The sequence below is a fragment of the Lithobates pipiens genome, unplaced genomic scaffold (assembly GCF_037356315.1).
Source record: "Lithobates pipiens isolate NorthernLeopardFrog02 unplaced genomic scaffold, aLitPip1_a1.2 Scaffold_18, whole genome shotgun sequence".
NCBI classification, from domain to species: Eukaryota; Metazoa; Chordata; class Amphibia; order Anura; family Ranidae; genus Lithobates; species Lithobates pipiens.
Genome location: NW_027507758.1, coordinates 32,639,351 through 32,662,012, shown reverse-complemented (window position 1 = coordinate 32,662,012; position 22,662 = coordinate 32,639,351). Strand labels below are relative to the sequence as shown.

The window sequence follows — 22,662 nt, the reverse complement described above, 5'->3', positions numbered from 1 at the left end:
AAAATACTGTATTTTCTGCTAGAAAATCACTTGGAACCCCCAAAACTTATATACATTTTTTTTTTAGCAGAGACCCTAGGGAATAAAATACCGGTTGTTTCAATATTTTATGTCACACGGTATTTGCCCAGCGGTCTTTCAAACGCAATTTTTTTGGAAAGAATACACAGATTTAAAAAATAAATAAAACAGTAAAGCTAGCCCATTTTATTTCATCCAAGGCTGCTTTCACACTGGAGCAGTCAGGTGTTGACGGTAAAACGCTGCCAGTTTTAGCGGCGCTATTCGGCTGCTAGCGGGGCACTTATAATCCAGCTAGCAGCCGAGGAAGGTGTTAAATGCGCTCGTGAAGCGCCGTTGCCAAATCGCATTGCAGGTGCTTCGGCAGTGGTGCCCATTCATTTCAATGGGCAGGAGTGGTGGAGTCCACCACCACTCCAAAGATGCTGCTTGCAGGACTTTTTTATTTAATTTTTTTTTTTTTTAACATCCTGCCAGCGCATCTCCTCAGTGTGAAAGCACTCGGGGCTTCCACAGAGACTGCAGGGGAGCCGTTTTGCAGGCACTTTACAGACGCTACTTTTTAGCCCAAAAGCGCCTGAAAAACACCCCAGTGTCAAAGGTGTCTAACTGTTAAATTTTATGAGATGAAGGGGGAAAAAAATAAAAATAAAATCGGCCTAACTTATCTGCCCAAAAAAATCAGCATCATATAATCGGCCATCGGCGATTTCTAAATATTGGCATCGGGCAGAGAAAAACCCATATCGGTCGACCTCTAATACTAGCTCATTATGCCTTTATCTTGCAGGGTGTGTTTTTAGTTTGTTTTTTTTTTTGTTTTTTTTTTGCAGGAGGGTTTGCTTCCTCTTTAAGGCTTCATTCAGACCTGCAGTTGGGGGGCTCAATAGCAGCTATTGCAGGCACCAGCAGCCAGGGTTCAGCAGTCTATAGTGCCTGGTACTGAAGGCTTTATTCTTCCCTCTCTACAGCTGCAGAGTGTCATGAATGGCCCTCTGGAGACATTTTTTTTCATGGCAGATCACAAGCATAAGGACAAGGGGTCTAGAAGGCCTTGTGTCTCCAGACTCAGCATATAGCTCCAGGGAGGTGGTAGTCTCTCTCTACAGAGCCCTAGTACCTGTGCTAGCTGTCAGAATACCTGATCAGTGTGGGTCGTTTGTCAAAAGTCAACTAAGCAGTCAGAGTAATCCACTGTGTATGGCCAGCTTAAAAGATAAGGTCACCTTTTTGTTTCTAAATTTCAGCTCCCCATGTACCAATAAATGTACTTATTTTGCAAAAATGCCTTGCTTCCTGGACAGTCTTTAGGTCACGACACAGGAAGGAGTTGACCAGCTGATCTCATTAAAGCGGAGGTCCACCCTAAAATGGACCTCCACTCATCGGAATCCCCCCCCCCCTCCGGCGCCACAATCGGCACCTTTCAGGGGGGAGGGGGGTGCAGTTACCTGGATAATCCAGGTAACTGCACCCACTTCCGGGCTAGCTCTCTGCGGAAAGGGGCGTACGTTACGCCCCTTTCCGCAAGCGCCCACCCCCTTCAGCAAGTGCCCCGCTGCCTGCTGGGAAACACACAGCTCCCAGAGGCAGCGGGGACCGTCCGGATTGCGCCGCGCGGCTCGCGCATGCGCAGTAGGGAACCGGGAAATGAAGCCGAAAGGCTCCATTTCCTGATTCCCATACCCAAGATGGCGGCGGCACGAGCGAGCGATCGGCTTCGGGTGCCGACATCGCGGGCGCGCTGGACAGGTAAGTGTCACTATTTAAAAGTCAGCAGCTGCAGTATTTGTAGCTGCTGGCTTTTTATTTTTTTTTTATTTTTTTTTTTTTTTAAAACGCGGAGTCCCGGTGGACTCCCGCTTTAAGACACATCCTGCATCATCTACCCTCTGCTAGTCAACTCCTTCCTGTGTCATGAAATAAAGACTGACCAAGAAGTAAGGCAGAAGTAATCAAGCATTGTTTTTAAACAGCTATAAAGAAAGTGAGACAAGCCTGCATAGAATAAAATGGAAAACCATTTTATTTTTGCAAAATAAGTACATTAACTGCTTCCCGCCTGCCGTACGCCAAATGACGTCCTCTGCTTTGAGAGGGGATATCCGAATGACGCCTGTAGCTACAGGCATTATTCAGATCATCATGATCATAGCAGCTGTTACGCCGCTTTATCGTTCTTACGGGAGGCGAGGGGGGGGGTCACCCCCCCTCCCATCGGTGCTTCTACCGTCTCACCGCTACGATCGGTGAGTCGGAAACAGGATCCGCCAGCCCCGTATGTTCAGAATAGAGATCTCCGGCAGACCAGATGGTTGCCGGAGTCTCTATGATTGTGCGGAGGCTGGGCGCAACGTTATGACGTCACACCCGGCCTCTGTATTAAAATATAAAATAAAATGGTGCCGCATCGGCTGGGAAGCGTGATTTTTTTTTTTTTTTTTTTTTTTTTTGCAGGCTTCCCACCCAAGTGGGGACTTATTGACCCCACATCTCACTGTAAAGAGCACCTGTCATGCCATATTCCTATTAAAAGGGATGTTTACTTTATTTACAAATAAAAGTGATCAAAAAAGTTAAAATAAAGTAAAATTAATAATAAAAAATATATATATTTAAAGCGCCCCTGTCCCCGTGAGCTTGCACGCAGAAGCAAATGCATACGCAAGTCCCGCCCACATACGAAAACTGTGTTCAAACCACACAAGTGAGGTATCGCTGCGAAGGTTAGAGTGAGAGCATTAATTTAGGTCCTCGACCTCCTCTGTAACAAAACATGTAACCAATAAAAAAAAAATTTCAATCATCACCTAAGAGGATTTTTAAGTAGTGAAGTTTGGCGCCATTCCATGAGCGTGTGCAATTTTGAAGCGTGACATGTTAGGTATCTATTTACTCGGCGTAACTTCATCTTTCACATTATGCAAAAACATTGGGGTGACTTTACTGTTGTGTTTTTTTTAAGCAAAAAACTGTTTTTTTTCCCCAAATAAAACACGGTCAAAAAATTGCTGCGCAAATACCGTGCAAGATAAAAAGTTGCAATGACCACCATTGTATCCTCTAGGGCAGGGGTGCTCAACCTGTGGCTCTCCAGCTGTTGTGAAACTACAAGTCCCATCATGCCTCTGCTTTTGGGAGTCATGCTTGTACTTTTCAGCCTTGCCATGCCTCATGGGACTTGTAGTTCCGCAACAGCTGGAGAGCCACAGGTTGAACACCCCTGCTCTAGGGTCTTTGCTAAAAAAAAAAAAAAAAAAAAAAAATGTATATAATGTTTGGGGTTCTATGTCATTTTCTAGCAAAAAATAAATAAATTTGATTTTTACACGTAGGAGAGAAATGTCATTATTGGCCTGGTAGGCAAGTGGTTAATGCTACTAATTACAAAGGGAAGCTGGAATCTAAAAAAATAATAAATAAAAAAGTGAACTCAGCCTTTAAGAAATACTGCTTATAATCTACCGTATAGTATATAGGTAAGTGGTTTTTAACCTGGAAAGGAGTTAGTGAGATATAGTGAACAAAGTTAAATGTCCATTTGCCAGGTGGGGAGGTGCTGTGCCCTGAACCCTTATACAGCTTCTTCCTTGATGGGGGGTACTGGTTCCACTTCCAAAACTGATGCAGCATGAAAAAAATAAATAAATAATCAAACTATATAGACCTCATTCACATGAGCGTTGTGACCCAAACGGTGTGAATAAGCACCTTTATGTGTGGCTGGACCTGCGTGTAAGTGGGCTATGTGTCTCTGCAGGGACAAAGAAACCCTTCCTGATGTGACAGGCATGCAGAGGTTGGTAAACAGTCCCCGAACGCAGTGTGTGTTCAGAGCTCCTCACCCACTATGTCCACACAAATCCGTTTACACCAAGGCTTGACAAATCCCAGGCGCAAGGTCACTATGGCGACTAGAGATTGCATCCTGGCACCTGGGCTTTTGTCAGCTCATTTACTGTTGCAGAGATGCACAATTTGTATTGTCTGAAGCACAGGATATGCAGTTCCGGTCGCCGGGCAGGTAATCTTTTTATACACTTAGCCCAGCTCACTTGTCAGGTGGAAGCTTTCAGGCGGCTCGGCTGCCACCCATTTGCTTCCACACATGCGGGTGAAGTTCCCATAGAAGGGAGGGAGGAGAGTGGACCTTCGTATGGCGTCACTCCAAGGACTCCATTGACAGTTTTCACGGCTAGCATAGAATGTAATGCAGTGCCATCTGCACTCCATTACATTCAGTGGGGCATAGGCAAGACATCCATGTCAAGCTATATATTTTAGACCCTGCATGTCTTATTAAAGAGAACCTGTTACCAAAAAAAACTCATTACATTGTGGACTTTGTCCTCTAGGTGATGAAAAAGTGTTTCTAAAGGCTCAAGGTTTTTTCACCTTCACGCATTCTATGAAAAATATTCTGTGCTGCAGCTCCCCCCCGCCCAGCCCCCCGATCCAGCAGTGTGCACGAGCGCAGTGGCTCTAGCCAGTCTCGCTCATTGGACAGATTCATAGCAGTAGGAGCCAGTTGCTCCTGCTGCCATCAACAAAATCCTATGACACAGGAGCAGGGCCAAGTCCCGCTGTCTGACGATCAACGCAGCAGCGGGACTCGGGAACCCCACACTAGGGCCCCTCAGGAAAAGCGGCTTTCTGTGGGGCCAGTGAAGAAAAGGTGCCTGGAATGCTGGCAGGCGACCCAAGAAGAGGATCGGGGCAGTTCTGTGCAAAACCACTGCACAGAGAAGGCAAATATGACATGTTTCTTTTTAATCCAAAAAAAAAAAAAAAAAAAAAAAAAAAAATGGAAGGTTTTCAACCATTTTTTTTTTATCTCAATTGTAAAAAATTTAAGTTACATCCAAGCACATAAAATCCCCCCTCCCTCCACTCCCCCAAATAAAAAACATTGAGGCCCCTCACCCCCAGATATATACGCACGTGTTGGGGTGCCAACGCATGAAAACGTTGATTGCGATACACGTTACTTATCACTACGCACGCGCAAACTGGCTCCCAATTTTTTTAGCTGGCTCCAAGATTCAAAGCAAAATTTCTCAAGCTCTGGTTTACACCCGCCAGTCCCTAGGGGGTGAATGTATCGTCTGGTCTGGTGGACCTGTATGAAAGGGGCCCTTAATGCTGCAACAAACGCTCATTTCAGCACTCCACAAAATGAAGCTTTTACTAATCAATGTTGGGTACTGAGCCAGTCTGCTCAATACGATCTTTCAGCCTCGCCATCAAAGGAGCACAGAGCCAACATTAAAAATGTGTGCCTTGTCCCCCCCCCCCCCCTTACCATTCAGCGGTGACTTCAAAGACACGAGAAGTATTTGGAAAGTGTGACCACGCAGCAATCCACGTCTTTACACTTAACTCCTCACTTGGTAATGTGGCCAGGACATGGCTGAGATGTTCCAGGGATATTACAAGAAACAACGTGCATGCCACATAGTTCTAATATTCGTTATGAACTTTATACATCATTACACTTTCTTTTCATAAGCCTCTATCAGTTTACCATTTTAATACCCGTTGTAAGGTCAATATGGAAAAAAAGGGAGGATATAAAAGATATTAACAAAATAAAAAAACTGTCCGATTACTTGGGTCACTCTCATTCAATTACATTAAAGTAATTTAATACACATTTAATTTAAATTTAATAATTTAATACACAGCCCGAACAAGGGGTGTCAATCTACATTTAATTGCAGGCCGCATCAGCAGTGTGGTCACCCTCAAAGGGCCAGTTGTATCCAAGTTGCACTGCGTACTGAGTGCAGAGTTCAGGGGCGCACCGTGCGGGTGCTCAGAAGTGTGCCGTGCACAGGGTGCGGGGCTCAGGTGTGCTCTATGCACAGGATGTAGGAGTGTGCTGTATACAGAGTGCAGGGTTTAGGGGTGCGCTATGCTACCCCCTACCATGCCTGGCTTTAGTGCTATGTATGCGGCTCTGCCTCACCTTGCAGGGAGAGGAGGGTGAAAGCTGGAGGTGGCAGAAAGGAGTTCCACCACATTCCAGGTGCAAAACTGGGTGCGAGGGCCACATGACAAAGGGCAGATCTGACATTGTGTTTGACATACAGTTGTGCTCATAAGTTTACATACCCTGGCAGAATTTATGATTTCTTGGCCATTTTTCTGAGAATATGACTACAATACAAATTTTCACTAGTGGTTAGTGTTTGGCTGAAGCCATTTATAATAAATCAACTGTTGACTCTTTTAAATCATAATGACAACAGAAACTACCCAAAAATGACCCTGATCAAAAGTTTACATACCCTGGTGATTTTGGCCTGATAACATGCACACACGTTGACAAATAGGGGCATTGAATGGCTATTGAAAAGGTAACCATCAAGTGGGTCAAATTGACGTTCATTTTCAACCACAGTGACGGGAAAATTTAGAAATAGAAAACTTCTTAGTCAAAGGAATTTTCAGACAGTGTATGTGGTTTTCGTTCAAATATTACATTCATTTTAAAAACAAGTGAAAGTTTCAAACAAAATTCTTTCATTCAGCGAATGTACAAAGATTTTTTTTGTCTGAATATTCTCATCCGAAAATTGATCAGTGTGGCCAACATAAGGCTCCAGTACACACCTATGCAGTTTGCTTTTGATCTGTTTCTGCAGTGCGTTTTGATTTTTGCACACGTGATTTTACTACAATTTGCATTTTTTTGGGGCAGATTAAAAACACAAATTGCTGCAAAAAAGCATTACATTCTTTCCTGCAGCTTCTCCATTGAAGTATATTGAACCATTAAAGTACCATTTTGCGTTAAAAGTCTCTGACCCTTTCAGATATGAACGTGTCCCATAGGAAACCATGTAAATTAACTGTAGTGCATTTATGCAAAAAGTACCAAAAAAATAAAAAAAATAAAACAGACGTGAACCAGATCTAACACGTTTACTAACATAATGGGGTTAAAAAAACTAAAATTAGCCCTTTATAGTAGAAAAAGCAGATAATCACTACTGGAAGGGGTTAATTTTTTTTTTTTACTGTGGAACAGTGAAAGTAATATTTACAGTAGCCATTATTTGCTCTATTTGTACTATAAAGGGCTCATTTTAGTTTTTTTAACCCCATTATGTTACTGGCCAATTAATCGATTATGAAAATAGTAAATCGATTGGTTGTCGATTAATTGATTCTGGATTCTGAGTCATGGGGAAAGCAAAAGAATTGTCAAAGGATATGTGGGGAAAAGGTAGTTGAACTGTATAAAAACAAGAAAGGGATATAAAAAGATATCCAAGGACTTGAGAATGCCAATCCACAGTGTTCAAACTCCAATCAAGATGTGGAAAATGAGGGGTTCTGTTGAAACCAAACCAGTCAGGTAGACCAACTAATATTTCAGCTACAACTGCCAGGAAAATTGTTCGGGATGCAAAGAAAAACCCACAAATAACTTCAGGTGAAATACAGGACTCTCAGAAAACATGTGGTGTGGCTGTTTCAAGATGCACAATAAGGAGGCACTTGAAGAAAGATGGGCTGCATGGTCGAGTTGCCAGAAGAAAGCCATTACTACGCAAATGCCACAAAGTATTCCACTTAGACAAGCCTCAAACTTCTGGCACAAAGTCATTTGGAGTGATGAGACCAAAAATTTAGCTTTTTGGCCACAACCATAAACACTATTAGGAGAGCAGTCAACTAAGCCTATGATGAAAGGTCTACCATTCCTACTGTGAAACACGGAGGTGGATCGTTGATGTTTTGGGGATGTGTGAGCTATAAAAAAGGCACAGGAAATTTGGTCAACATTGATGGCAAGATGAATGCAGTATTACTGGAGGAACATTTGTATTCATCAGCCAGGAAGCTGCGCATGGGACGTACTTGGACATTCCAACATGACAATGATCCAAAACAAAAGGCCAAGTCGACCTGTCATTGGCTACAGCAGAATAAAGTGAAGGTTCTGGAGTGACCATCTCAGTCTCCTGACCTCCATATCATTGAGCCACTCTGGGGAGATCTCAAACGTGCCGTTCATGCAAGACAGCCCAAGAATTTACAGGAACTGGAGGCTTTTTGCCAAGAGGAATGGGCAGCTTTACCATCTGAGAAGATAAAGAGCCTCATCCACAAATACCACAAAAGACGTCAAGCTTTGATCAGGGTCATTTGGATAGTTTCTGTTGCCATTATGATTTAAAAAGAGTAAACACAGTTGATTGATAATAAATGGCTTCAGCCAAACACTAACCATGAGTGATAGAAAAGTTTTTGTGTTATCATTCATATTCTCTGAAAAATGGCCAAGAAATCATAAATTCTGCCAGGGTATGTAAACTTATGAGCACAACTGTATGCGAGATAGAATTAGTATCGTGCAGCAACTCTATCACCAAACAGAAACTGCTAATAGATGCCATCCCTGTAAGAAAGTGGTCCCTTCAGCAGATCTCTACGGGACACTAGGGATGTAGGCGTTGGCAAGAGTTTTAGTTTTAGAGATGCTGACCCTTTAAATTGGGGGTCAGCAACCAGTCAATCATGATCTACCTGACAATTGTGGCCATGCGATAGGTAGACCAAGACCTCACTGGCCTTCTCTACAACTCCAGGCATGCGCCACTGTCTTTGATTAGAAAGTTCAACTATGACTGGCAGCCAGTGATAATAGGGGACAGCAAGGGCTGGATGAGGAGGATAGGGTAAGGGTACATCAATGAATCAGGGCAGGGTGGATTTGATTTAAAGAGGAAGTAAACCCACAGCAAAGAAACGAAAAAACCAAAAAACCCTGCAAGACTAAGGTATAATTAACTAGTATGCATAGCATACTAGCTAATTATGTATTACTTACCTCAGATTGAAGCCCCTGCAACGGTCCACGTCTCCCCCTCCGACATGTTGTCCCGGAGTGACTTCCAGGTATCGCGGCTCCTTCGCTGTGATTAGCCAGAACCGCGATGATGTCACTCCGCGCATGCACATGGAAGCGGCACAGTACAACTGAACCAATGGCATATAGCACCATTGCTTCAGTTGTCTTAAGTGCGCATGTGCCGCGTGACGTCGGCACATACAGGGATATCAGGGTTTACTGCCACTTTAAACAAAGCCAATTTAAATCACGATTTCAAAAATGATTCAAATCGCTAGTAAAAAGGTTTGATTTAAATCAACTCAATTTAGATCATAATTTTTAAAGAGCAACTGTCATCTCTGTCCCACGGCGGCTCCTCCTCTGACCCGCTGTTGACGCACCGACAGTTCCATTCACTTTAATGGGATGGCTGGTGATGCGGCAGAGACACAAGGTGAAGGACGTGGCGGCAGCAGGTGAGTGGATGCCCGCTAACAGCCGTTGTCATGATGGATCTGAAATGAAAGGCGCGCTTTAAATGTAAGGACCCATTCTTCCAGGTAGTGAGAATCTCTAATATTTGCAAACAAAACAAAGGTTTCCGATTTAGAATAATAAGCTGTCAGGTTAGTAAATATTCCCAAACTGGGTCTCTCTGCTGCCATTTTGCTGCTCAAGGGAAGAATAAAAGCACTTCAAGCTATGTGCAGAAAGATCACAAGGTTTAAAAGCTGCTTAGAAAGTTTCACTTTCATTTTTACTGCTTGCCCTTTCTTGCATGTTGTTTGCATTTCTTTTCAAACAATCATACAGTTTGTAGTGTACATAGATTTGCAAAACAAAAGTAATATTCCTGAACTTTGTTTTATCTCATGGTTGCGTAATGTGAAATTGTGTGAACGCATCAATACAGTGCATGTTATCGCAGCTTGCAGAGCTTGGATTCATTGAACGGGTTTACAAAAAAAAAAAAAATATATAGCCTCATATGCTACACAAATAAGCTCTTATTCATCCTGAATAAACTAAAATTATTAATGTAGCCTAAATAGTAAACTAATCTTTAGATTTTTACTTCAAAAGCATTGTATTAAAATAAATTTGATAAAAATCTAAACACAGATTTAAATAAAAAATAAAGAAATAAAACAGATTTTTATTCACCCTGAATCATGGTGACCTAAGGGGGAAATCAGGGTGTGTGGTATCTTTTGCCAGCACTGCACGGCTTCTGAAAACTGCATTTACTTACAGCTAATGTGCTCCCTCCACCTGCCACTTTAAAAAGCTAAGAGTACTGAATCAACCCCGCTGGGAAGAACAATATGAACGCCATGTGGGTATAATTATCTTCGGATTAACAACTATTTTTATGCTCTCCATACAAAAATAACTGAAATGTATGCAGTTTATATTAAGATTTTGTATTTCTATATATTTAAAAGAACTAGTAATGCTGCCGACTCCAAGTCTTAAATAAGCATGTGTTGGTTTAAGATCCACTGAGACACGCTATACTGCTGCACCGATTTAACCCGCTCACCTCGGCATAGTGCGGACAGGCGCTGGAATGATCAGTCCGGGGGAACCACTACTGATAATGGAGGGGAGGAGCTGGATGAGGATAAGGTGCGGGTGCTGCAATAAATCAGGGTAAGAGGAAGTGGGGGGCCTCCTTGTTGGGTGTCACCCACACCTTACAGGTCATGTGATGTGTACTTTACTGCTTACATTTTGCTCACCGCCTTCAATATTAGAGAATAGATATTTTTTACTGGTAGTTCTCAGCAGTGAATTTGTTTTGTGAACAAATATAGTACAGTACAATCAACTGCTATTTGGTACATTCTACTGACCCCTGCACACTGCGTTAGGCCAGGTTCACATATGTACAAACTGCATGCATTTTTCACTGCATTCAATTCGCATGACATGCAAGTGTGACCAGCTCTCACTGGAGCCGGGTTCTCACAAGTCCAGTGTGGCCACGGTGCAGTTTCCAAAAGGGTTCTGTGCATTTTTTGGGTCTGGTTCAGATGTGAATTCAAGCAAAAATTGGGATCTGAATCGCACCTTACCCGGTGAACAGAAATACACCAGCTCCAAGGCTGGAAACCCCAGCCTCATTTATGCGACTCTGGCCCTACACACTGATGACCTCTGCATTTCATACTGCTGACCCCAGCACTCTGTTACATACAACTGACCAGTGAACTCTGCATTACTTATTTCTGACTACAGCACTGTCCTGACCAAAAATGTATACTCTTCAAAAGAGCCCACCCATTTATGCCAGAACCCAACTCAGCCGGCCAGGTCAGGCCTCAAACCAGTTAGCCACCCACCCAGGTCGGCTCTCAAACCAGCCAGTCAGCCAGCCAACCAGGTCGGATCTCAAACCAGTAATGCCACGTACACACGACCGGACTTTCCGGCAGACTAGGTCTGACAGAATCAGTCCGTCGGACAATCCGCTAGTTTTTCACATAAAAAAAAAACAAACAAATCAGACGGACCTAGCAATAGAACATGTTTCAAATCTGTCCGATGGACTCAATTCATATCGGGAAAACCGTTCATCTGTGTGCTGGTCCGACGGACCAAATACGACACAAGGGAAGCTATTGGCTATTGAACTTACTTTTCTGGTCCCGTTGTAAGTCATCACGTTCAAAACGAACGGACTTTGTCTGTTCGTGTGTGGGCAAGTCCGTTGGAACTCTTCCAAAAGTCCGTCGGACCTAGTCTGCCGGAAAGTCTGGTCGTGTGTACGCAGCATAAGTCAGCCAACCAGGTCGGATCTCAAACCAGCCAATCAGCCAGGTAAGATTTCAAACCAGCCAAGACAGGAGTCATCCTTTGTAACCAGATGTCCTTCCTCATTCTTTATGGGACCAATATGGTCTGTCCTCCCTTTTTACCATTTACATACTTAAAGGATTTCTTGGGATTTTTTTTGCTCTCCTCCACTATGACCCCTTTCACACCACACCGCCGATAGCGTGGGCTGTAAAACGCGCTATTTTTAGCGGCGTTTTACCGCCTGATTTGCGGCGGATTTGCGGCGCATTTCAGCCGCTAGCGGGGCGCTTTTACCCCCCACTCGCAGCAGCTAAAGGGTTAAGACCGCCAGCAATACGCCGCAATAGTGGCGTTTTGCCGGCAGGATTACAGCGCTGCCCCATTGATTTCAATAGGGAGCAGCGGTAAACACACCGCTCCTTCACCGCTCCAAAGAAGCTGCTGGCAGGACTTTTTTCTGACGTCCTGCCAGCGCACCGCTGTAGTGTGAAAGCCCTCGGGGCTTTCACACTATAGACAATGGTGCAGCTTCTTTAGGGCGTTTTGCAGGCGCTATTTCTAACGCTATAGCGCCTGCAAAACACCCTGGTGTGAAAGGGGTCTAAGTGTCTTGGAGAAACAGTCAAGAACAAGACATCATCTGGGGGAGCACCTTATAACCCACCTCTGCAAAAGAAATATTAATGATAGCCTTACAGTATATCTCCTAAGGGACCAGTTGGTCCAGTCTGACTCAAAAAAAAAACACATTTTTCAGTGAAGTCTAAAAAAGGTAGAATAATTACATTTATAAATTTTCTTCAAAACGTCATTACTTTTTAATGGGGTCTTGCTGGGTTATCTTTTTAAAAAAATAATACGCAAAAGGCTGCGAGAAAAAAAAAAAAAAAAATCCCAAAAGCTTCTTACACTTTTTTGTCCTAAAATAACGCTGAGGGCTCATTCACACCGAATGCATTAGTCAACACAGTGCCAATGCATGGCCAGAGAAAAATACCTGGGTTTAGCTGTGCTGCTGTACAGAAATGAGACCAGTATCATTTTATCGCATTACAGCACACTGCAACATGGGTTTAGGTAACTAGGAAGGAATGTGTCTAAAATTTAAAAGGAGCAAATTAAAAATTAAATAAATAATTCACCGCAATTAGCCACATTTACCAAAATAACTTTTTTAAATAAAAAAAAATAAAAATAAAATAATAATAAAAACACACGCACTAGGGTTGCACAAATACCAATTTTTAAGACGGAGTACAAGTACCGATAATCCCTCGCTGATACATTTTTTTAATGTCATGTGACAGTAGTTTTCTTATTTTTTACATTTTTTTTCCAATTTTTTTTATGCTTTCTTTTTCTTGGGGGAGGCGGGGGAATGGATGGTGTCAGTGTTTTTTTCTTTTTCAATTTAACTGAAATATTACATTTTTTGTATTATTAATAAATAATAATAATGCACCAAAATTTCAGTTGTCTAAACATTTTGACGAAAATTGTGCTAATCGGCAGAGAGCTATTTAAAGAGAAAAAAAGCGCCGACAATGGCACCCAAGATGCGCGTGATTGTGCCACGAATTCACAGTGATTTTGCTGCGATTTTATGCCGATTTTATGCTGATTTTACTGTGCTCATGGTGTGTTTTTCATAGATCATGGGACTCAAAAACCACATCAAAAACATAACACTGGTGTGTTAATGATGCGTTGTTGCTGCGTTTTCAATGCATTTGAACTGGGAGTTATTTATTTAAACAGACCAAAAATGCAGCAAGCAGGATTTTAACACCACAATGGAAGCCCACCGGACAGTGAAGACTATAGGTTTTAAAAGGGGTAAATTTTTCTTGAGCTAAAAAGTGGCAACAATAAAAATATATATATTTTTTTTTTTTATTATTGCAGTCATTTTCCAGTTTCAGCACCAAAATTTTTTATTCGTTGCATCTCTAAAATCCATTGCTGAAAAGTGAAAAAAAGTATCCATTTTCCAATATAAAAACAGTAAACAAAATGTAAGCAGTAAAACACGGACACATTGCACAAGAAGTAAGAGCAAAGTCAGCCACTTAAAGATCCCCTTACACCAATGACAAGGCATTAACACATCAACAGTGACAGTGCAATATGTAAGGATCACACTATTTACAGGCCTGGATCATCCGTGTACAAGTGCCAGGCTATTACACGGTCACTGACAACACATTACACTAGGGTTGCACCGATACTGGTGAGTACGAGTACTGATACAAAACAAATGGGCTCAAATCGCACTGCAAAGAATCGTATGCGACATGAATGTGGTGAAATTCCTGTCCGAATCTCATGCATTTTCCCGCAGTGCTCCTGTGTGAGCCCAGGCTGAAGTCGCTTTTTTTGCACGTTTAAAAAAAAAATCATTTCAGGCCCAAAGATCACATAAAACCCCCAAACATTATATATTTTCCGAAAGCAGACACCCTAGAGCAGGGATCTCCTCCAAACTACGACCCTCCGGTTGTTCAGAAACTACAATTCCCATCATGCCTAGTAATGTCTGTGAATGTCAAATTTATAGGAAATGCCTCATGGGATGTGTAGTTCCGCAACAGCAGGAGGGCCGTAGTTTGGAGATCCCTGCCCTAGAGAATAAAATAGTGGTAGTTCCAATTGTTTTATGTCACACCATATTAGCGCAAAGGTCTAGGAAAAAAAAAAAAAAAAAAAAAAAAAAAAAAGAGACCACACAACAGACATTAACCACTTAAGCCGCGGAGCGATTTATCCACCTCCTGACCAGGCCATCTTTTGTGATATGGCACTGCATCGCTTTAACTGACAAATGCGCAGTCATGCAACTATGTACCCAAACAAAATTGATATCCTTTTCTCCCACAAATAGAGATTTCTTTTGGTGGTTTTTGATCACCTCTGCGTTTGTTTTTTTTCAGCAAAAAACAAACAAAAAACAAAACAAAACAAACGAAAAAAACAAAAAACAAAACAAAACAAACGAAAAAAACAAAAAACAAAACAAAACAAACGAAAAAAAAAAAAAACATTTATCTTTGTTAGTGTTATCAAATTTTGTAAACAAGTATGTTTTCTCATTCATTATTGGGCCCCTGATGAGGCGGCACCAATGGGCATTGAAAGGCTGTATTGATGGGTAGCACTGATTGGCATCCCTGGTAGGCTAGAGTGGCAAACCTGGTGGCCATTCATGATCAGCATTCCTGGGGGTTCTGGGCAAGCATCCGCGGGGGGGCTGCACTGATAATCAATCAGCGCAGACCCCCCCCCCCGTCAAGAGAGCCACCAATTGTATCAGCTCTACTCGCGGCTCTTCCTGTTTACCCGTGATTGGACACAGCCGAGATTGGTGATGCGGTGTGTCAGCCTGACATCCCAGACCCCCGATCTCCAGGCTGCGTACCCATGCGGGCGTGCAATCATGGCTTATCCTGCTGGACTTCATATGACGCCCAGTCAGGATAACTGAACCCTTGCCCAGTCGTCATTTTGCTATAGGCCCGGGCAGGAAGTGGATGTAACGCACATCACCCTGCATTACATTCTTTCCCAGCCTTGATGGACGAGGAAATGGTCAATGCCCCCTCTACCCTGCGGCACCTGCTATGCCGACCTTGCATCTGCAGATGGGCAAGCAGAATCTGGGATACATAGCGGGAAGGGTGTTTGGGGTTCCGTGTGCAGGGAGCGCTAGGATGAAACTTCTTGTCACCATGGCTACTGGGGTTTGTTGAGCACAGAGTTACATTTTAGGCATCCCCTGCAATAGGAACTCTAGTTTTGGTGAAATACGCCCCAATGGTTAAATGCTCCTAAAAAGGATACAGACCCTGCAACTGTTCTCATTAGAAAAGTGCACCAGTTGATTATAATAAACCAGACCCTCCCGTTCAGATTCAGTTTGTAAATAGCATAGTGAAACAAAAAGCTTTTTTCTTTAGGGAGCAGAAACAGGTAGGAATCAGCTACAAAGCATGTTAAAACCAATGCAATCTACCTCGTTCACCCAGAAAGGATTGTCTAAACAAAAGTGAACATCCCTCTTCCCTCGCATGAGATCAACTACAATACAAATCTTATAAATAGTAAATTATAATAAAGAAAACAGTTATTTTATCTCAGAACAAGATCCGTCCAGCAGAGAAGGTCACACAGTACAACCAGTCACAATGACAATCAGCGGCTATATTTACCGGCTGCACAATGTATGAAAGGTCACACCGCCATAGTGAAAGTTGGAATGAAGAAGGAGGATATTAGAAGGAAAATTATTTATGTCAATGAAGAAAAACGGCTATTAATGGCCTGGAAGAGAAGCAAACCGCAAATCATGGCACTTCTTCTGGGAGGTCAAATATGAACATTTATTTGTACTGTAACATTTATTCCAAGAATGGGTGTAATGCAAACACGCTGTCATAACCGCAACAAAACAGACCACCGTGCCAGAAGGTGAACAAGGTTAGGAGATGCCAACACTATAGTACTAGACTGAGGGGCAAGCAATGTACTAAGAGGATGGTTACAGAGCTGTGCCAGTTTAATTTATGGGGGTCCTCTGGATCCATACTTAATTTTTCCCATATACAGTGGGTATAGAAAAGAATCCTCTTTTACAATAATCACATGTTGTTGCTTTATAGTTTGAAATGAAGACAGACACAGTTTTTTTTCTCATCCAGCTGTATTCACTGGTGCAAATGATAATATCCAAGTGAGAGATAGAACACCAACATATCAGGAAAATAAAAAATAAAAAATAAATAAAAAAAGACAACTCACTGAGTTGGAAAAAGGATCACCCCCTTATGTCCCCATTTTTCTGGTCCCCTTTTGCTTTAATTCTAGCCTTTAGTCTTTTGGGATTTGCCTCTACTAATGTACTTTGTAATATTTGCCATCTCTTCTTTGCAGAAGTGCTCAAGTTCAGTTACATTTGACGGTGACCGTTGTGGACTGCAGTCTTTAAAAGGGGTTGTAAACCCTCATGTTTTTTCTGCATTAAGGGTAAAACTTTTGACAGTGACCGACCCCCCACGTTTTACTCACCCGAGCCCGTTCGTTCCCTTGGCGGAGACACAATCTACCTCTCTGCCCGGGGTTCTCCATTCTTGATTGGACAGATTGATAGCAGTGCAGCCATTGGCTCCCACCGTTGTCAATCAAATCCAATGACACGGGCACTGAGTCCGGCATTCTGTATCTATGCACCCAAATGCTGGACTTGGAAGTGCGCCCGCAAGGTAACCCCCCCCCCCCCCCCCCCAGGGAGAGCGCTTCTCCTAGGGGGTTTACCAATGCGAGGAGGAGCCGCGATTGCCGGTGGGAGGACCCCAGAAGAGGAGGACCAGGGCCACACTGTGTAAGGGTGTATGAATGCGCACCCCATGCAAGGGCCATCTTTGTCCACACAAGTGTTCTGTGCATCATTGTGCAGGTGGTTCCATTCAAGTTAATGGAGACACAGCCGCTGCTCCAAAAATTTACATGCATGCAGGTGAACGGCCCTGAACGCACACTGCCTGCATTTCAAGCTGTACATAGATATCAAATTGAAAGCAGCGGCTGTGTCCATGCATCTGCTACATCCCAACAGACATAAATTTGACTGCATGCTCAAATTGAACTGCAAAGAATTGCATGCAAATTGAACAGGAATATGGTGCGATTCCTGACTAATTTGCATGCAGTTTCCCATTAGCATTCCTGTGTGAACCCAGGCTGAAGTCACCATCACAAGGAAACCGGACATAATTCGGACAGGAATCGCACCGCATTTTTGTTAAAAAACCACGTGATTCTTTGCAGTGCAATTTGAGCCCATTCATTTTATATGGGCTCAAATCGCACCACAAAAAAACGTTTGAAGTATCAAAGCATTTGCATGGAGTATGACTACTCACACAACAGTTTACATACCGGTATTGGTGCAATCCTACCAAATGCTGCACACCAACATGCCCGGCAGTCGCTTCGGTGAAAGCGCCTCCTTTACTAAACCCCCCGGGTGGGGCGAAACACGTTGGGGAGGGCCTGGACAGAGCTTTCACTGGAGCCACTGTCTGGAACGTTGTGTGTGGTGTTCAGGACATCTCCTAACCATTATGTCTTGATTTGTACCCTAACTGCACTCCTTCCATCTTGTAACGCAGTGTGCAAATTGTTGGAGCCAAATAAATCCAGGATAACAACAATAATAAAAGTTTAATGCAGATTGAATTGGAAATGAGCCATCCCAGCCATAGCTAACCATGTTCATGTATTAGAATTGTGAGATAAACTAATTTTGTTCCATTTATTCTAAAGATAGATTTAAAGGGATTGTAATGTCATACACCTCGGCCAGAAGAGTCACAGATGCCATAATTACATTACTTCTCCGTATGAAGCCTGTTCAGTGTTTGAAGGCTTCACTGTCTGTTTCACTTAAAGTGTTACCAAACCCAGGACTCTGCATTCACTATATCTGATCCCCCACAGAACATGGAAACGCAATAATTTTAGTAAATGTAAACTGCTAAATACCTTTTCTTATCAACAGTATATAGTAGTCATGTGACTTCTATCAGTGTAGGGTTAAAGCTTGTAGGAGTTTTCATTCTCCTCTGACTGTCCTATGAGGCTGCAGGACCCCTGACCCTCTGTCTGAACAGTGCTGATTGGCCCTGTGCTGATCACATGCACACATCTCCCCCCCCCTTTACCATGTGATCAGCTGTGTCCAATCACAGCTGATCCTATGTAAGCAAAAATGTTGGTTATCAGCATTTCCATTCTTCACCGCTGTCACTGTGTGAGGAAAAGAAAGCCAATAATCGGCTGTCCTGTGAAAGTACACATTTACAGTGATAAATTAGGGCACTGATACCAGTGTAGCCTCATAGGTACCCATCAGTGCAGCCTCATCTGTGAAGAATTACTTATTTGTAAAATGTTATAACAGAAATAGTTACAAGTGGATTCCTTGGTATAATGAGTGGGAAGACAAAAGTACTTAGCAGGAATGATGATGATGATGATGGTGATGGTGGTGGTAGTAGTAGCGACAACAACACAGCAATGCACAAGCACAGGGGTCACTTCATTGGAAGGAAGAGCAAGTAATCCTTGGCAACCAGCATTCACCTTGCTGAAGTCAAACCATCATTACAATCGGTAATGATAATAATGACAACGATGATGACTGTGACAATGGTGGTGGTAACAACTCAGCAATGTGCCCACACAGGGGTCATGCTATAGGATGGAAGAGGCAGTAACACATGGCAGCAAACAGCTTCCGCTTTGCCGAAGTCAAATCATCATTATCAATATACTAATAATAAGAAGACGACTAGAAATTGCGTCCTGACGCCTGGGCTTTTGTTAGCCCGTTCACCGTTTTTGGGATGCACAATTTGTATTGCCTGAAGCCCGGGACAAGCAGTTCTGAGCACCATGTAGGTAGATTTTTTTTCTGCATTTAGCCCTGCTGCGAGCAAAGAACAGGGCTCACTTGTTAGGTGGAAGAATTTGGACGGCTCCGCTGCCACCCAATTGCTTCCACTCAAGCGGGTAAAGTGCCCACCCCCCCCCCCTCACCTTCTATGTATCCCAGGCTCTGCATGCCCATCTGCAGGACTGGCATAGTGGGCGCTGCAGTATAGAAGGGAGACAGGAGAGTGGACACTTTTCAGCCACAGAAGCTGCCATCTTAGCCCCCGAGCTATAACTGCCACGATGCTACCCATGTGATCAGTTATGACACCAGCCATTTGAAGGTTTGACAGTTTGGCTGAGAGCACAAGCAAATGTGACAGTTGGCGATCCCGGAAACATAACTGTTTTTTGAAGTTATTAAATCAACGGGTTTAGTTCTGCCTTCATTTCTTTGTTCTTGAGCTTCCACCCATCATACTAAGGGCATTAGTTATGTACCCATGATGATAATAATAATAATAATAATAATACTAACTGTGACAACATCTCAGCAATACACACACACACACACACACAGGGGGGTCACTCCATAGGAAGAAAGTGGCAGTAACTCATGGCAACCAACATTCACCTTGCTGAAATCAAACAATTAGTAGTAGTGATAATGATGGTGGTGGTGACAACTCAGCAATGCACACACACAGGGGTCACTCCATAGGAAGGAAGAGACACAGTAACCCATGGCAACACGCAATCAAGTATTATTACTAATAATAACAACATCATCATCATCATCAATATACACACAGGGGTCATTCCGTAGATAGGAAGCGGTAGTAACCGACCAATAAACTTCCCCTTGCTAAAGTCAAATAAATAGTAGTAGTAATATTTTTATTAATAATAAAAACAACAATAACAAAAAACAACAATTATTAATAATAATAATAATAGTGGTGATGACCACAACAGAGCAATGCGCGCACACACACGGGTCACTCCACTGGAAGGAAAGGACACAAACAACAGAATTAGTAATAATTAAATATAGATGATGACGATGATTGTTGATGATGAATGACGAAGATCACAACAGAGCAATGCACACACAGGGGTCACAAACTCACGGCAAGCAGCAGTAGTAATTGTCGCCCTCGTCATTATTTTACTACTACTACTACTACTACTACTAATAATAATAATAATAATAATAATAATAATAATAATAATAATAATTTGACTTCCACAAAGTGAATGTTGGTTGCTATGGATTCATCCTCATTCCTTCCTATGGAGTGACCCCTGTGTGTGTATTGCCATGTTGTTGTCACAACCATCATCATCACTATTATTATGATTACTATAATAATAATAAAAATAATGATTTGAGTTCAGCCAGGTGAATGGGGTTTGGTGCCATACATTCGAGCCTCTTCCATTCTTTTGGAGTGACCCCTGTGTGTGAATTGCTGTGCTGTTGTCACCAATAAGGATAAGCTCCGGTATGTTCGCACAGCGCAACGTGCAGAGCCCGCCAGGAAGTCGGCGCAGCACTGCGCTAATCACAGGCAGTGAGACGTTTCCTGATCTCCGCAGCCGCACATCGGGGCAATGTCTCACTGCCTGTGATTAGCGAAGCGACGTGCCGACTTCCTGGCGGGCTCTGCACGTGCGCTGTGCGAACACACCGGAGCTCATCCTTGGTCACCAACATAGTGCCCTCCGATTCCTCCTGTATTGTATTGTACCGTCTTCCCAAACACTGGAAAAAGCTGCGCAAACTGTTGGTGCTATATAAACCCTGTATTATTATAATAATAATAATAATAATAATAAATGATGATTAGACTTTAGCAAGGTGACTCTTAGTTGTCATAGGTTACCCCCCTTCCTATGGAGTGACCCCTGTGTGTGTGCGCATTGTTGAGTTGTTGTCACCACTAGTATTGTTATTGATATTATTAATAGCAGCAACAATGATGATTTGACTTCTGAAAATGAATGCGGGTTGCCATGGGTTACTGCTCCCTCTTTCCCATGGAGTGACCCCTGTGTGTGTGTCTGTGTGTGTTTCTATTGCATTATTACAACACAGTAATGCACACACGAGGGGGGGGGGGGGGGGGGCACTGCATAGGAAAGAAGGGGCAGTAACCTATAGCAACCATAATTCACCCTGAGAAGTCAAATCATCACCATGATGGTGAGAATAATGGTTACGGTGGTGACACACAGGGGTCACTCGATAGGGAGGAAGGGGCAGTAACCCACGGCAACCCTCATCCATGTTGAGATGGCAAATCATCATGATCACTATTAGTAGTGGTGATGAATATGACGACATTGATGGTGATAACTTCTCAGCAGCACACACACAGGGGTCACTCCACAGAAAGAAAAAGAGGCAGTAAGCCATGGCAACCAGAATTGACTTTGCTGAGGCCTGATCATTATTATTAGCAGTAGTAATAATAATAGTAATGATAATAACATTACCAGTGGTGACAACAACTCAGCAATGCGCACACACAGGGGTCAGTCCATAGGAAGAGGCGGTAACCCATGGCAACCCATATTCACCTTGAGAAGTCAAATCATCATGATCACTATTAGTAGTAATAATACTAATAATAGTAATGACAACAAATCAGCAATACACACAGGACTCACTCCATAGGAAGGAAGGGGCAGTAACCCATGGCAACCAACATTCTCTTTGCTGATATCATTATTATTAGTAGTATTATGAATACGAATAACACTAGTGGAGACAACAGCTCAGCAATGCACACAGACGGGGGGGGGGGGGGGGGGTCACTGTAAAGGAAGGACGTGTCGGTCGCCCATAGCAACCATTCTCCCCCCTGTGCAGTGCCCACTGTGTAGTGCCCTCTGCGCCCCCCTCTCCCCTCCCCCACTCACGTGTTCAGCTTCCTGCTCCAGAACAGGACCCCCGGCCACAGCTCCCGGAGGTGCACAGCGCGGCCCAGGCTGCTCTTGATGCCGGCCAGCAGCCGGTTGGACTCCTGGTCCAGGCGGTCAGCGTAGGGCAGCAGCCTGTTATAGACGATCTCCTTCTGCAGGCTGAAGCCCAGGCGCTCCGTCCTGTCCTCCCTGGCGCCCATGGCGGCGGCGGTGCCCGGTGCCCTCTGTCTCCCTGACAGCTCCTTGTGCCCCGGCCTCGGACTCCTCTGCCAACTCTCACTCTGTCTGCCGGTGACGAAGCAACCAATAGGGTGGGCACTGACGTCACCCACGAGGGCTTCACGGCGTCACTTCCGCCCCTCACTCCGGGCCGTGCGTGTCGTCATGGGGGGGTGGGGTCACGTGGCGATCAAATGTCCTGTTCTAGTCATAGTGGCATCAGTTCTAGATCATTCCTAGAAACAGTTATGTGGCCTGACCAATCAGCCTCTGCATTAAGATTTTCATAATGAAAGCTAGAAGCTGATTTGTTGCCATGCGAAGTTGTCCTTCATGTGAAGGGCATGGAGTCCCCTTATTACTCCTTGGCTTACATGGTGTCCCTGCTTAACCACTTCAGCCCCAGAAGAATTTACCCC

The 22,662-nt window shown here is 43.5% G+C and overlaps 1 protein-coding gene across 1 annotated transcript in view; it reads right to left on the bottom strand.

Moving 5' to 3' along the window:
• PSME4 (proteasome activator subunit 4) overlaps positions 1-22,361 on the bottom strand; it is a gene marked incomplete in the record, with an annotated part of 200,084 nt that extends 177,723 nt beyond the window's left edge. Inside the window, 1 exon segment of the mRNA XM_077485552.1 lies at positions 22,022-22,361. Within this exon segment, the coding sequence (XP_077341678.1) occupies positions 22,022-22,224 (203 nt within the window).
• Between the last annotated feature and the right edge of the window lie 301 nt (positions 22,362-22,662).